General features: G+C 39.9%; 1 protein-coding gene across 24 annotated transcripts in view; it reads left to right on the plus strand.

The window, feature by feature from the left end:
- The window catches only part of DTNA (dystrobrevin alpha), a 354,755-nt gene that overhangs the window by 247,696 nt on the left and 89,707 nt on the right, over positions 1 to 17,352 (plus strand). For all 24 annotated transcript variants that reach the window (XM_042909764.1, XM_042909771.1, XM_042909773.1 and 21 more), the window contains one exon: positions 10,487 to 10,700. In XM_042909764.1, the coding sequence (XP_042765698.1) occupies positions 10,487 to 10,700 (214 nt within the window). The remainder of the gene's footprint in view (positions 1 to 10,486; positions 10,701 to 17,352) is intronic.

Below are 17,352 nucleotides of genomic sequence, written 5' to 3' on the forward strand. Positions count from 1 at the left end.
CTTTGGGAGAATTGATGAAAGCCACAGATCCTTTCCCCCAAAAGCATACATGACCCTAACCATAAAATTTAGTTCATCATTTCAGAGACCCTCCTCTCTTCCAAAGTTCAGTCAAAGGCTTATCAAAAAAAGGTGGAGACGGACACCTGGGCGGCTCAGTCAATTGAGCGTCCGACTCTTGATTTCAGCTCAGGTCATGATCTCCCAGTTTGTAGGTTCAAGCCCTGCATCAGGGCTTGTGTCTGACAGCGTGGAGCCTGCTTGGAATTCTTGCTCTCCCTCTCTCTCTCTTTTAAAATAAATAAATAAATATTTTTAAAAAGTGGAGGGAACAGCCTGTCCATTAATAACTGTGGGAAATTTAGTGTCGTGAATGATCTGATATATGACGTTATCCAGGAGCAACAAATGGGAGAGCATAGTTCCACATAAAGGTATTGGGGCCTCCTCGGGCACACATGTATGTAATGCTTTGAAAGACAGCCAAATGAAGAGTGCACCTGATGAAGAGTATAAAGCCAGTGCAAGAAAGCCAGTGGCACATTCTGGAATTATAAGAAGCCCAACATGTCTGGGTCATAAGACTCTTGGAAAAAGCTGGAAATGAGTAGGAAATGAGGTTAAAGATTGGGAGACTGGAGTTCAAACATTGGTTTTCAAGCTTAGAAGCTTGGATTTTACTCGATAAGCAATGGAGACTGGCATAGCCAGAGCTGGGACTTATACCATTTCGTAGGGCAGATGGAAAAGGGCATACACTGGCGATGACTAAGTCTTACTGTAAAAATCTAAGTAGAAGGCAGTAAAAGCCCAAACTAGGGCACTACAATGTAGGGAATGCTAAAGGGACATCAAAGAAACAAACCGTGTAGTGAAGGCTAAAATGACTACCCAGAAAGGAGATAAGATACTAAATCTTCCTGCTTCTAAAGTTATTAAATATATTCCGAACAAAGTTAAACGCTGGCAGTGAGAAATTAGTTATTGTTCAGATCTTTCTTTTCATTTACTTTCTCTTATTATTTTTACAATCATTGGTACAATACTTTGGAAAATAATAGGCTTAATAAATGCTTGCTCAATTGAATTTAGTTAAATTTAATTTACAGTATGACAGCTATTGAGCCAACAATTATTATACCTCATTTTGAATAATGATGCTGGTCTACAAACACAATTTAAGGAAAAACTGAATACTTTTTCCTAATAGGCAGTAGATGTACTCCCAGGGCCTTTGAGGATTGGCATGATATCCTATCTGATTTTACACCAAAAATATGTTGTAGGCCTTTTCTTGAAGCCCTTTCTGTTCTATCATGCACCTTCCCCAGGAAACTAAAAGTAAAACTAAAATGCGATCTTTGTAAGCTATGATGATTCTCTCCAAGGATCCTTAGCAAAGAGTACCATCTTGGTGATAAAGGTATACTGTGGGAGCAAGGAAGATGTTGACTTTGGAAGCATAAAATAATTTGGTGAGCTACTCAAATGCTGTTCAGATTCGTATTTTAGAAAGATGCAGCTCATGGCTCATGAATGGAAATCAAATACAAAACTTGTCTTTTATTAACATTTTCTTTCCCAACTCCATGTTTGGTCAAGGTGGCTAATATCTTCAGTGTAATCACCTGAAAATGCATTTGTCGACCCTGGCAAAGCATGCAACTGAACTGAATTTCTCTTCCCTACTAGCTTTTTAAACACTATTTTGTCATGATCAAAGACCTGGTAGGACATAAAAATAAATTATTTATTTGAGAAAATCTTAACGACCGGCTAATTTGCACAAGGCTTTATTGACCACAATTTTCCCGGGATTCTTGTGATACCTTTTATATGAATTCCCCTGGCTCAAGACATCCATTTCCTCTTCTTCCTGTCTCTTGTCTCGTTAAGTCATGCTCCCTTGCAGTGGTCCAAACATCCTTGCTCTTCAAAATCACCTAAGGAACAGCCAAAACCTGGGGATACCCTGGCCAAACTCCAGACCTGTGGAATCGGGGGCCACAGTTCGAGACGCACTCGCTGCTCCAAAGAGCACTTCTGATTTTCACCACTGGACTGGTTGGCTGTAGACAGGGATGGGAATTAGCTCACATTAGGTATTTTGAAAATGAAACTTAGTATGAAACTTCACGGGATGCAAATTCTCAATCTGTTTGCTCACTGAAAATTAGACAAGTGTCAAATAATGAACAATAGGAAAGGTTACAAAGTGACAGACCCTGCTTCCCAGTACACTCAGCATGTAAACTCTACTGGCCCAGTCAGGTCAGTGCAAGACCTGGTTGCGCCTTCTTCCTTCATTGTTCTCTGCTCTCAGTCACTAGATCATCTTCTTCCCGGAGTATCCTCCCCAACTCATCTTTATGTGTCAGATCCTGCTGTGATTCAGAAACCAACTCGAGCCCTACCTCTTCCTCCTCTACACCTTTCCAAAGTTTCCAGCCTGCATAGCATCACTGTATTTTGAACTCCAGTAGTGTTTTGTTTTGTTTTGTTTTTTAATCTGTTCTATGGATGTGGCCCTTTGATGACAGAGTGTCTCATCCTGATGTTCGGTTAGGCCATCTGAACATGTCTCTGCCCGTGGGAATTACAATCCCAGACTCTCGTATTTTGTTTAGTCCCCTCTAACATCAAGCATAATGTATCGTAGAATCTTTAAAATTACTGGTTGGATTTCATTTCTTTTCAAAATGTGATGGAATCTCATTTCTTGCTTCCTTTCCCAGCTCTGGATGTATAAGCATATGGCCGTCTCCCTCTGTATGTTAATGCCTGTATGTGTAATAGATGTATGATAAGTTAGTGACACGTTGACATATTCTTTTCTTCTCATGAGCTGAGGCTTTCTGAGTTTCAAGATGAGTAGTTGATCTGGAAGTCAACTAAACTAGTCATCACTCTGGTACAGTCTCTTACAGATTTCTATCATCACACCCGTTAAGAGGAAAACAAACCTGAGGGGCACCTGGGTGGCTCAGTTAAGTGTTCAACTTCCGCTCAAGTCATGATCTCACGGCTCAGGAGTTTGAGCCCCACATTGGGCTCTGCGCTGACAGTTCAGAGCCTGGAGCCTGCTTCAGGTTCTGTGTCTCCCTCTTTCTCTGCCTTTCCCCCACTAGCACACTCTCTCTCTCTCTCTCAAAAATAAAGAAAACATTTAAAAAAAGAGAAAAACAAACCTGAAATTATAGAAGAAATCTTATATTAAGGGACAAACATCTTTATCACTGACAAAGTGGAGCAAAGAATTGAAAGACTTGGGAGGTTATAGTTTTATCGGATTATGAAAGTAAATGTTAATGCCTGTTTTCTCTCAAAAATAAGAATAATGTCTAAACTGTAGATGGTGCTTCAGAGTTTACTCTTTTCCATGTAATTTCTGTTGTGCCCCAGAACACCTATAAGAAAGTTTGATATTATTATTCCTGTTGTGCATGAAGAAACACTTGAATCCAAGTCCACGATCTCTAAGCCCATTTTTCTCTGTAAGAGAAACTAGATTGTTGTTGCCTACGCCATGCTCCTTGCTGGGTCCCTCTGTTCTCCACCACCTGTAAGTTCTGTGTGCTCAGGGACCTGCCTGTCTTCTTGACTCTAATTCTAGAACGCAGAAGAATACTGAAACATAATAAGGGCTGAATAAATACTTACGAATGAAGTTGTTAGTCTCTCTAATGGAAGGCTAAGATAGAAGGCTGGTTTCGCCTGGCCGAGACAATGAGTTTGAAGAGGAACCTGAAGTTGTTCCTGACACTCACAAGGGGACATGTTCTTCTCTCCACCTCCTCACACCCTGCCCATGTGGCAGTCTGACCCACATGGGAGGCTCCTTGAAAGCATTCTTACTTAAATCTAGTTGGCATTTCGAATACTGAGACTTGGCATGTGAGAGCTGTCCTAGGAAAAACTCAATGCTTCCGTGTGTGCTCCTCTTAGTGCTAAGGGCATCAGAATTTTATTGGAAAACTAAGTGAATGGATCTCCATAATGAATTCTCCTATAAGCCTACAAACATATTTTAATAATCCACTATGTGAATGAACACAGTTCGACACTTCAAACCTGCAGTATAACCTAATCGGAAAAAGCACCTGAACTCGGTTCTCCTAATCTACAGAGTGGTCACAATGGGAAATTCCTGCTGGGGAATTTTCCTGAAAGTCAGGAAACTTAGATCTGGGGAGGGAAGAATTGGTTTCAGGAGAAAGAACCTACCCCCTTTGCGATGGCGTTTGATGAGTAAGTCAACATCAGAATTCTCCCTGCTTGCACCTGCTTGTCTCAGAGATTGGAAACCGAATCCTAACAAAGCCTCAGACAACAGTTACCGTCACTTTAAGTAAGGTGGGTGGGGGTTGAGAGGGTATGTGCATGAGCGTACACATACACACATACACACCCCTGTCTACACACTAGAGGGTGTGTGTGTGTGTGTGTGTGTGTATCCCCAGTGGTATATCAACAGGTTATATCAATTCCCAGCATAACTGCAATTTACTTTTCTCCCAGGCAAGAAAGCACATCATGATGCAATGAGTGACCTTCTTATAGAAGTGAATCACACCCCCTCTAAAACAATGTATATATACATGATTATATAAATCATTCTTTTTTGAGAGAGAGAGAGAGAGAGAGAGAGAGAGAGATTGTGTGTGTGTGTGTTTGTGTGTGTGTGTGTGTGTGTGTGTGAACCAGGGAGAGGGGTGGACGGAGAGAGAGAATCCCAAGCAGGCTCCATGCTCAGCGCAGTGCCCAACACGGGGCTCTATCCCACGACCCTGGGATCATGACCTGAGCCAAAATCAAGACCCAGACATTCAAGTGACTGAGCCACCCAGGCACCCCATAAATCATTCTTAAACTGCATAAGTTAACTTATAGTTATCAGCTCCTTGTAACACACTTCACAACCTATGAGAACGTAGCAGGCTGTCTTAATGCCAAAGGACAGAGAACCACTGACTGTCAGCATGCCTGTCATACTTAAACTGCCTGGGGATGTTAAAATGCAGTTTCTGGTTCTGGGGTGGGGGCCTAAGATTCTGCATTTCTAATAAGCCTAATGCCTTGTGACTCCAAGTATGGTCCTGGACCAGCTGAGGCAGCACCAGGGAGCTATTTTACAACCTTGTAGGTGATTCCAGTGTGCAGCCATTGTTAAAAGCCACTACAGGGGCGCCTGGGTGGCGCAGTCGGTTAAGCGTCCGACTTCAGCCAGGTCACGATCTCGCGGTCCGTGAGTTCGAGCCCCGCGTCAGGCTCTGGGCTGATGGCTCGGAGCCTGGAGCCTGTTTCCGATTCTGTGTCTCCCTCTCTCTCTGCCCCTCCCCCGTTCATGCTCTGTCTCTCTCTGTCCCAAAAATAAATAAAAAACGTTGAAAAAAAAAAAAGCCACTACACCAAAAGGACCGGAGTTAAGTCGCTATGATTGTTTGTTGACCTTCCCCAGCTGGAAGCCCTCTGAAAGCTGCCTAAAGGTTTCTAAATCTGTGATTATCAGAATCACCTGGAGAGCTTTAGGAAACGCTTTTCCCACCTTCCTAAATTTTGAAATCAGTAAGTGGTATAATGTGGGCTTGGGAATTTTGAGATCGCTACATGCTTTAAAAAAAAAAAAAAAAAAGGTGCCGTGCTTAGATTCACTGACCTGGACCCAATCTCTGTGATGTGGTCCAGGTAAGGCCAGCCCTGGACTAAATAATGAAACAGACTACATCCTAAAGTTGGGTTTTTTTTTGATATTCCTACACTTTCTGTACACTCTCTTCCATCTTTTCCCCTATTTATATGATTCTCCTACTTCTAATAAAGTTTATGACATCAGTCATTTCTACCTAGATACAAATGAGTTTGGTATTTTTGCACTTTTCCCAGAGATACTTGGATTTAAGTCATTGCTAACAGTGAGCTAAAGAGTTCTTTTCTGGGGTGCCTGGGTGGCTCGGTCAGTTAGGCCTCCAACTTCAGCTCAGGTCATGATCTCATGGCTAGTGAGTTCGAGCCCGGCATTGGGCTGTGTGCTGACCACTCAGAGCCTGGAGCCTGCTTCAGATTCTGTGACTCCCTCTCTCTCTCTGCCCCTCCCCTGCTTATGCTCTCTGTCTCTCAAAAAATAAATAAGTGTTTTAAAAAAAGTTCATTTCCTAAAAAAAAAAAAAAATAGTGTAACATCAGCAAACAGATAAGAAACATCACTTGAGAATAGCAAACTCCTCTCTAGCCACATACAAACACTTCCCCCCACACCCCTGCCTCGGACCAAGCCCTTTTCTACTTAAGATTGCCTGAATTTAAAACAAACTGCTGAAGCTTTGTATATTTCCATTTATTTATGAATACAAACTTTTAGGTATTAATAATGTCCAAAATTAACAATATTATTTTTAAGATTCTATGAAGTACTAAATACTACCGTTAAGAACACGTTTATTTTTGATATGGTTAATGTTAACCAAATAATTTTATTATACAAACTGTTGCCTTATCTAGTATATTAGTATAAAATGGATGCAGTTTTATAGATGAGGAAACCCCACTTCGTCTCATCTGTGCTTAATAGCAGGTGCTCTGTGAAGGACAGTTAAAGCTTGATGGCTATTTAGCAAAGTGTGCACAGTGCCATCTAGTGGTATTCACTCATCACTGCAAAACCTAAATGTCCATTTTCCAAAGTGATTTTGATGGCTCAAGAGTAAACATCTTTATACAACTGTCAGACTTTTAAAACAGACTTCCTAATAGCTTCCTTATGACTCTAAACTTAGCACATTTCTTAGTGCTCCCACTCCATTAAGCAGAAGGCTTGTGATACCTTTTAATAATAATTAATAGATATTAAATACTTCTATGCACTGAGCACTGAGTTAAGTGCTTTCTATGGATTGTCTCATTTGATCCCCCCAATAACGCTGCAGTGGAGCAACTCTTGTTGTCCCCATCTTACAGATGTGGAAACTGAAACTTAAGGACATTAAGTGATTTGCTCAAGGTCACATGGATAGTCGATAGGAGAAGCCAGTCGAAACCCAACCTACCGTCCAGGAACCTGCACTATTCTGCACTGTAATCTGCACCTCCCAAAGCAGTTACCAATGGAATAAAATTTCTGATAAGTCTTTATGAAAGAGGGCCTTCCTCACCAGGTCTCTAATTATCAAACACGGTAAAACCGATTCAAACTCCACTAACTGAGAACGTAACGACAGTTAAACTAAATATTATCTGTCTTTGGGGCTGAGATGTAGTTTGGCCTTCTTTTGCATGGCCAACACGATATATGCTCAAAATTACATGTTAATTAACTTATCGAATTTGGGGGCACTGGGCTGAAAGTTGAGTTTGGATTCACAGACCTTGTAAGTTGATAATGGCGTAGCATGGCTATATCAGAAGGTGTTTAATTATCTTAACACTAGTAGTTATCATCTATGTGCCAAGCTCTGTGACCAGCACCCGTGTATACATTTTCTCTTTTCTCCTCGCTATAACTGTCTCTGGATGGTATTCTCCTCATTTCTAGAAAGGAAACAGTAAAGTATATAGAGGAGGAGTAACTTGCCCACAGTTTTATAATTATTAGTAGAGCCAGGGGTGAAACTTCAATCTTTGTGACTGCAAAATCTGTCTTTTGCCACTCTTGGAAAATAAGTATTATAGTGTGCATGATTACAGTTTTCTGTGTACCGCCATCCCTACGCAAAAAGACCATCATCTCCGCTGGGATGACGGTAACAGGCTCCAGCCACTTCCCCCGTGCATGCCTGTCCACCTCCACTGCTTTTTGCCCTTACTGTCCGAAATGATAGTTTTCAGCTGCATTTCTGAGTGTGTCACTCTATTTAACACCTGTGTCTTCATACTTTTAGTGTAAAGGCCAAAAGACTTGCCGTAGCCACAGTACTCCTCCAGCCTTATCTTATTCCTCTGGGCCCTTCACGACCATCTCATAATCCCATTTTGTACGTAGCACCCTGTCCACCACAATAGGTCATCATTTCTGATTATCTGTGTCATTGTGAGTCATGTCCAAATCCCCACCCGTTAGTTCCTTGAGGCAGGAATAACATCTTTGCATCCTGCACCCAGACGTATCCCCAAGGACTAGATCCAGGGGATCTGTACATCAAACATAAAGGGAATAATTATAGGAACCCAGTTCCTGCAGAAATTAATTTAATTCCTCAAGAAGTTAATTAGACAAACAAACAAACAAACAAAAACTTATAGATGCCGTCTACCTGGAAGTACCTTGGATACTGACTTGAAAAATTGGATAAATAGCATTAAGAAATACAAATAATTTCCTTGTAGGACATACAGAGAAGTTTATAAATTTGGAATCCCATAAGTCTGAATTTATCCAAATCTAATAGGTATGTAAGTATTTCAGTTAGAAAGTGATTTGTATTCTTCTGTCCCAAATAAGAGATATGCTGGAAAGTTGTTTTATTCTGGTTTTTTTTTTTAGTTTTACATGATTCACATTGTACCTTTGTTCAAGTGCAACATATTGTCCTGTGTGTCAGGCATTACCACTTTTGACTTCATGATTTTTCCCATGTAAGGAACACTGTCCTCACTCTGTAGATGGGGACAATGAAGCTCTATGTCTTCAAGGCTATGAGGGCATGCACTTGAAGTAGAAGGGCCGTATTTAGACCTCAGTCTTTGGACTTCAAGTCCAGTGCTCATTTGGACTCGCAAGTCCAGAAGTTCAGTACATGTTAGTGTTTTTTTAATATAGTGTCAGAAATGAGTAAAGAAGCAGGAAACTAAAACTTACAAGTATGTAGAAACGCATACATGGAGTGCACATTTTTCAGGAACTGAAACCTAAGTGTGTATTTCATTGAGAAAGACAACATATTTAGTTTCAAGAGCAAAAGCATGATGAAAAGTGAACCTTAAATATGGCGAAGTTGTGGGGACACTGGAATTCTCATACGTTGTTGATGTAAATTTGAAATACCACAACTATATTGGAACACACCTGGGGAGTTTCTCAAACATTCAACATATACCAACCATACAACCTAGCCCATTTCATTTCCAAGTATTTACCAAGAGAAATGGAGCTTATGTCTATACAAACATTTGTATGTGGCTGTTCATAGCAACTTCATTCATAATAACCCCAAACTGAAACAACTCAAGTGTCTATCAACAGGTGAGTTGAAAACCAAATTGTGATCTATCCACGAACAGAATGCTATTCAACAATATTAAGGAACAAACTATTAATACATGCAACAACGCGGATGACTCTCAAAGTAATTATACCAAGTAGAAGGATCCAGACAAAATAAAAGTATGTACCGCATGATTCCAGCTATCTAGAATCCTGGAAAACCATTTTGGAAAGTATATCTGTGGTTGCCTGGGGTGAGGAGTGGGCTGGATTAAAAGGAACCAGAGGAAACCTTTGGGATGGAGACGATCACTGTCCTGATTGTGGCAATGCTTTCTGGGGTGTTATAACAAGGCTTGAGCATGACCAGGGAAGAAATAGAAATGGAATTCTTGACACTAGTGAAAGTAACCATGACTTAAGTTCTATGAGTTAGTCAATAGTGTAGCCAAGAAGCTGTTCTTGACCAGGTTAAATAAGTGATCCGTGACTTAATTCTGCTGATAACTTTTCCTTTTTCCCCTGCCTGTCTTCCCACCTTCCTTAACTTTTTCTTTTTTTATTTCAAACCTTATACTATGAAGAATATATAAATAAATTAAAATATTTTAAATAAACGCAGGTTTGATATCTTTTCGAATGCTAGAATTTAAGTGCTGGTTTTGTGTCTCTTTCTTTCAAGGGGTCGGTGTGTACAGTGGGAAAATGCTTTAAAGCCAGAGAGACTTGTTAATTTTAATCACAAGTGCCATATACTTCAAAGTTGCTAAGAAACTAGATCTTAAATGTTCTCACCACAAAAAAAGAAATTATAATTCTGGGACATGATGTGTTAGCTAATGCTAGGGTGGTAATCACATTGCAATATATGAATCTATCAAATCAATATGTTGTATACCTTGAAGTTACACATACACGATGTTGTATGTCAACAGTTTTTATTTCAGCGTTTTTTGAAAATGACGTGGATAGATGTGGATTTGAATACCAGTTTTGCCACTGACTGGCCTTGGACCTTTGCATTTGTCAGTTAACTTCCCTGGTCCTCAGTTTCTCATATGTAACGTAAAGATAGTAGCTGCATTTCAAGGGTCACGCTGAAGATTAGAAGTAACTATCTACTGTGGTTTTCAGGAAATAATTTTCTTGTATTATACACGGTACATCAAGTCTTTGAGATCATGCACTGTCTATGTACATTTACTTATGTCAACCCCTACAAGAGTTGAACTCATATTGAGGACTTTGAGGTGCCTTGACAAAATAGGACAGATGGTACGTGTAAAATAATGAGTTTACCTTTCCCTGCATTTTGGGCTGATGTGTTCACTCTGCTTTAATTGTATGTAGTGCACCTGGTGGACATTTGGAACGTCATAGAAGCGTTGCGGGAAAATGCTCTGAACAACCTGGACCCTAACATAGAACTCAGTGTGGCCCGCTTGGAGGCTGTGCTTTCCACCATTTTCTACCAGCTCAACAAACGGATGCCAACCACTCACCAAATCCAGGTGGAACAGTCCATCAGCCTCCTGCTTAACTTCCTGCTGGCAGCCTTTGATCCGTAAGCTCCCTCTGAATAGCCGTTCCTCTCTGCATGTTTGGTCTCTCCCTCCTCTTGTCCTTCTTGGTCTCTTCCAAATGATTTTCTAGAGTAGCTGGCTGCCTCTTTTTCTTGATCAGAAACTTATCTCAATTAAATCTGTCTGTGTTTAACATAAATTTTAAATGCCATGAGGGAAAAAAACAGTAAAAAAGTGCCATAGAAAATTGAGGACAATTGTTATTTTGTATGCTGACCTTTGTTTAACTCATCCCATGCTTCCTAAAAGCTACAGATGCTTGAAAGTGTCGCGCGATGACATGCCTGTGGAGCAGTTTAATGAAGCGTGCAGTGGAAGGATGTTTTCAACTCTCTTCTTTGCAGATTGCCTAAGACAGTGTTTCTGAGGTGTCATAACAAGATCCTAGAGCAAACAGAGAGATTGAAGAGGGTTTCTTGATCAGCCTAGTGAAAGGAGCCATGGCTTGCGTTAAATGGATCAGTCAATAATGTGCCACATAAAGCAATGTAATGCCTTCCGCACATGATAATTAAATCTCAGCCTCGTTATCTTATAATTTTGTCTCATAGAATGAGAGAATTTCAGAGCTGGTTGAAATATTAAAGACTGTTCTTCCAAATCTCTCATTTTACAGATGAAGGACCTGAAGCACCAAGAGGCTGTCCCTTGACCAGTGTCTCTCAGCATGTTAGGGATTTAGGTATTCAGCTAAGATTTCTTTTCCAAGGCATATGTGGCAGCCTTGTGAACTGTAAAAACTCCCCTGAATTACTTTATCAGCCTAAGATTTCAAAAGGTCTTTGGCTGATTGCCTTTAGTCTAGATATGGTATCAGCATCCCCACTTTCACTACTGGTTTTGAATATTAAAATGGAAAATTGCTAACTTGACCTTTCAGCAATCACATTTTAAGACTCTCAAAAGATTTTGCTTAGTCTCATTGTCTGGCCAATGCTTGGGAATATCTAAGCCTGGCACTGGAGATGTTCCAGCCAGGCTAACGTTATTATGCCGCTCACGAAAGCTACCAGCTGTCACTTTACAACCTAGAGTGGTAACAGAATTATCCGTGCTTGGTTTGACCTGTGTAGAGTATTGTCTCATGATGTTTAAATTTTGAGTAATTCTCGACTTGAAATAAACAGTTCTGAAACAAGCAGTCCGGCTTGATAGATCCCATGCTTAGCCTGTGCGGACTTCAGAACTGATGCACTGCTTTGGCCTAATCACTATGGTAACCAAGTGGCAGGCAGGTAGAGAAGGCTATGGTTCCACATGACAGGTGACAGAATGGAGCCAGGCTATGGAATTTCTGTAATGGCATTTCCATCCTCCCCCCTTGACAAGAGCACAGAAGCTTTCAGACTTGCCACTAGTCTGCAGGGGGCTTATTTGTTATAAGTGGAACAACGGAGAATGTAAAAAGAGAAATAGAATTCTTGCCAGAACTTAGAGTATTGCTGGAGGATTCATAAGGAATCAAAGATAAAAAAATAATTTGTATCCACTCCATAAATATAGAAACTGGGCCAGATTAACATTAAGGAAGGAGGACCTTGTGAAATATGTTAGAGTTATATACATGTCTCATATTTTATATGACATATCATATCTCAGTATTTCTCATAACATGAGAAATATACAATAGAGTTAGATTTTTCACTTCTGTTTAGAAATATTGGGAAGATCACTTTTAAAAAATAGGGCTGTAGATGTTCTCTAACTAGCTACTGATAATCATTTCAAGGTTGATGAATGCTAAGCTTAAGGACTATCCCAAGGTCAGGAGCCATCAACGTGAACGTTCACATGGAATATCTGGTTCTTACTCTCCTTACAGATAAAAAGGGCCCTGATGTATACTTTCAGTAATCTCATTATAGTAGATTTTTTAAAACATCCACATAGAGAAATCTCATTTTACAGATTTACAGACACATCCGTATAGAGACCCCAGTCTACAGATGCTTCTGCCTTCTCTGTTTTGGCATTGCAAATGAGTATAGGCAGTTCTGCTGATTCTCAAACTTCCATCTGATGGCTTTTGAAAATCTAGACGATGTGGGATGTGAGCCATAAGGAAGTATCGGTAGCTGGAAAGAGACTATAACCGGAAATATTCACTTAAAAGTGAATGTAAGAAGCGAAACTTAAGAATAAAATGAATGTTCAATTCAATTTCTTATAATAGTAAACTCCTGTTTCTCCAAATGAGATCCAGTATGGAAATCTGATGTTGCTTCCTACCACCTATCCCACGACAGAACCCAAGCATTTAAGGGAGCCTTCTGCATTTTGGTAGACGTGAATGAGCCTAGTACATCAAGGATATGCTGTTGCTCTTATAGAATCACTGAAACATTTGGGAGATTTTCTCATTTGCTGTAATTTGAATGAACATTTTAAAAAAACCAAAAAAAGTCTAAAATAAAAATTTAAACTTGCATTCTAAAGAGATTATATATGTGTGTATATTTTTTTTGAAGGAAGGACAGTATAGCAATTTAAATTCATGAAGACTGAAAATAAGAACTTGCATTCAGAGAAACTTGGTCATTATTTTGGCAATGCCTTCAGATTCACCAGACCCAGCTGGTGGAGTCTTCCATGAATATGGTAACCTGAAATGAGGTTCAAAGCCCACTGTACTTGCCTGTATCCTTGAGAACCAGACTTGCCTTCTCGCAACCATACCTCCCCCAAAATATCACTCTTTCCCTTCTCTCCCCAGAGAAACACCTGCGTCTCAGTCCTCCCCCAGACATGCTCACTGCAGACCACAGCTAGCTTCCTAGTTGCAAGGTTTCTCCACCAACTCAGCCTCTTAGAAGATAGAGTGCATTGCTACAGATGTAGGATGATTTCTAGAATGTTAGGAGCTAGGATTCATGCCCAGAGACTATGCTTTTGTTTGCCGTTCTGTCTCTGAATATCAGTCCCTTGAGTCTAGAAGATGTTTGTTTTTCCTGACTTTCCTCCTAAAAATGGCTGTATCCTAGCAAGAGTCAACCAGTGGTCAATGACCAATCAACTTCTAAGCAGACCTTTCCATCCCAGACACTGTCTCCTCCAGAGTCCCTAGGAAAATGACAGGTGTACCTGGGAAGGGTGGGAAAGGTGTCAAAATCGGGGATGAGGGACTGAGAGTGAAGAAGAATTAGAAAACAGCCAGAGCCAGTCTCTGTATCTCATCTCTTTTCTTCTGCACACCCCAGGAATTAGCCTGCCTCTTTCCCTTATTTGCTAACAACCTGGAGGCAGCTTTTCTTCCCACTGTTAACTATTATTTTTTAGGAAAACTGAGAGTAACAAAAGAAAAACAACATGGCAGAAAGTTACAAGATGACAATAATTTTTTTCAACAGCTTTATTGAGGTATAATTGTGACCTTGACACTAATTCTTAAAAGTCTATATTGACCTTTCAAAGAGATGGGGTCACAAACTGATCCTCTGTGAAGCCCTTCACCTCTCATGGCTGAGTTGACCCCCCTCTTCCCCAGGTCCTACTGTTCCTTTCAAATGATTTTGTTATTCTTTTATGGTGCATGTCTTCCTATTTATATGACTGCCTCCCACAAGCTACTATACAGTGGGACCATGGCTTACTCTTTGTATACACAGCACCTGAGACAATGTCCAGCTTATAATGAATCTACAAATGAATGAATGAATGAATAAAGATCAAAGATTGACTTTTCTTAGCTCAACACACTAATTTCTTTGCATTCTTTTTCTGAAACTAAGTCCTCCTTAATCTCTAATATATTACCAAGACTAGGGAGTCCAGGTTTGCTCTGTCACCTAGATTCATACCCTCTATTTTTACTTCTGTTCCACAAGAGAAGAAAACAGATGGCTGTGACTACTAGTGTGGGAGTATCCTATTTTCACAAAAGACTTCCCTGTAGTTCTCGTACTCCCTTCTTCATTTCTTGGGAAACATGAACAACAACTTTAGTCTGTTGACTTAATCTCATTTCAATTCACTAGAATCTTCTTTCTTAGGGAAATTCTTCCTAAGGTAGATTAGGTGACAGTGGCCTTGTTTTTAGCAAATGTTATTTTCACATATATTCAGCCATGCGAATCTCATAGGAGGACAAGGATAAAGATTAAAAAGAATGGTGGTGTTCCTCTTCTCAGGTGTCACGCTATATTCTTAAAGCCAGTTCTCCAATGATAGTAATAATATGCTAATGTAATCAGTAATTATATATACTAATAGTGATTATGTACTAATGTAATTAGTAATCATATTACTCATTGTAGTAATAGCTAATACCATTTGTTTGCCCACAGTCCTACTGGTTGGGCACTAAGGGATTATAACTTTTCAGGTTGAGTAAGCGATACGGCTGGGACATGTGGAGGTTACATAGCGTGTAAGTAATACAGTGTCACACTAGGTGAGGTCAGTGGGGAAAAAGAATCATTTGTTTCAGGCATCAGTGTAAGTTCAGCTGTATTCATGCTTTCTATTACATTTTTAAATGAGAAATTAAGGTACTTTTCCCCCCAAACTTACCCAGCTTTTACAGGATAGTTTTATGATGCCCACATTCCTAACCTTTCCAGTTTGTGGTACTCAGACATGTCTGACAGAGTGTATGTGAAGGAAATATTTGGACTTAACACATATTACATTGTAGATTTAGAGTCAGTTTTATGACAGCCATCCAGAATTCCAAATCTATCATATAATAGTCTTTCACAGAGAATACAGAATCCTCTGTTTGACGTATTGCACCTTGCTGAGCCATTTGAACATCCATTCCCACTCCTGAGCTTCCCCACACACCCCCTCCAATGCTATGAAAGGTACCACAGCACTATTTCAGACTCGTCGATATAAAATATTCTGGAACTCTGCCCAAATCCGTCTGCCTTTTGAGTTTAAAAAATAATTTTGATGTTTAATGCAAGATGTGGTACAAAGTACACAGCCCTTTCTCTGCGCACCAGTGAAATGGATGGTTCACATTTGAGGCTGTGTGGTTGTGTGAGAGCAAAGGAAAAAGAGACGAGGTCTATAAAACCGAACGTTCTTTTTTCTTTTTATTGTCTATACGGCTAGAACTAGATATTTAACATAGTGTTTGCTTGGTGATTTTCTTTTGTACCACATCTTAAACTCAAGACTTCCACAGAACATTCTCCTCTAATCGCTAAAATTTTGTTCTAGTAGAAAATACTTTGTTTCAAGGTTCCTGCTTGTCACGAAAATAGACTCTCTCTAAAGAATTTCTACAATTGTAGATAAAATGAACATTCTTAATGTCACTTGCCTTTATGTCAGACTTATACTTTGCGTGAGTGGCAAAAAGAGTTTCATAGGGGTAAAGGAGATATGTCCACAGTATTGCCTCCTTCCATGCTGGAGAAAGTCCTGGCAAACTCGCGTCGCCAGGTGTTATGACGAATTCTTTCCCCAAATGTTTTGCTAACATGATGGGAAGGCCAAAGAGATGCCACAGCCAATTAAGGGATTTCTATCTGTGCACATGTTAACTTCATCATCCCCCAAATAAGAGTAATTATGTATGTGCTTACTTCCAAATTCAAGGTGTCACATGACCGCACAACCTAATATTAGGGACTGTAAGGCCAATCTTCATGATTTTTCTCAAGCATTTTAGTATTTCTCGATATAAAACTTAAGTGGTAAATCGAAAAAAAAAAATTCTTTTCACGTGTGCATCCATTAACTTAACTAACGTATATTAAGAGCTTGCTTTGCACTGGGTGCCATGATAGGCTGGGGATGAAAGATGAGTGGGGTGAGGTCCCTACCCTCTGAAAAACATGCTGTATTAAAACTAACCGGTGTCGGGGTGCCTGAGAGCTCTGTTGTTAGGTGTCTGACTTCAGCTCAGGTCACAGTCTCACAGTTCGTGAGTTCAAGCCCCTCACTGGGCTTTGTACTGACAGTACGTAGCCTGCTTGGGCTTCTCTCTCTCTTCCTCTCTATTTGCCCCTCTCCCACTGTCTCTCTCTCTTTCAAAGTAAATAAACTCTAAAAAAAATATTAGTGAGTTTTGATTCTTTTTCTCCAATAAACTATGAGCAAACTGAGGGTGGGAGCCATACCTTATTCATCATTAGATCCCCAACCTGTGAGACATGGTCAATAAATAATTGTTGAGTTATGAAATGAGTGATCCATATGAACAAAATGACGCCAAGATAAAGAAATGAGTTACGATAGAGGCGTGTTTTGGAAGAAAGAGGAGGAAACAATTTTCTCCGTTAATTAAGCTACCAAAATGTGTGAGAAAGAGAAAGTTGAGTTCTGTGCTCATCAAAATGCTTACCAAATGTTTTTGTGAAATATGTTGGTAAAAGAAGAGCTTCTGGTTTCTGTGCTCTCAAATAGAAAAATAATTCCATCAGCCTGTTCCAAATAGAGTCAGAATCCAAATCTCACTTTCAAGGACTTAAAATTTATCATGAGATTCTCTAATTTCAAACAGGAAACTCACTTGACAACTTGGAGAAAATTTACATTCTGTTCTGAATTCAGCCTAGCATCTCAGACCTATCAATATCTATTTGTTGTTTTTCCTTCTTGTCAAAAGCAGATTTTCCCTCCCAGACAACTTTTCCCTAAAACTAATACCTTCTTAGTTAAAAGAAATCAGTTTCTCTCTTT

The sequence above is a fragment of the Panthera leo genome, chromosome D3, assembly GCF_018350215.1.
Source record: "Panthera leo isolate Ple1 chromosome D3, P.leo_Ple1_pat1.1, whole genome shotgun sequence".
NCBI lineage: Eukaryota > Metazoa > Chordata > Mammalia > Carnivora > Felidae > Panthera > Panthera leo.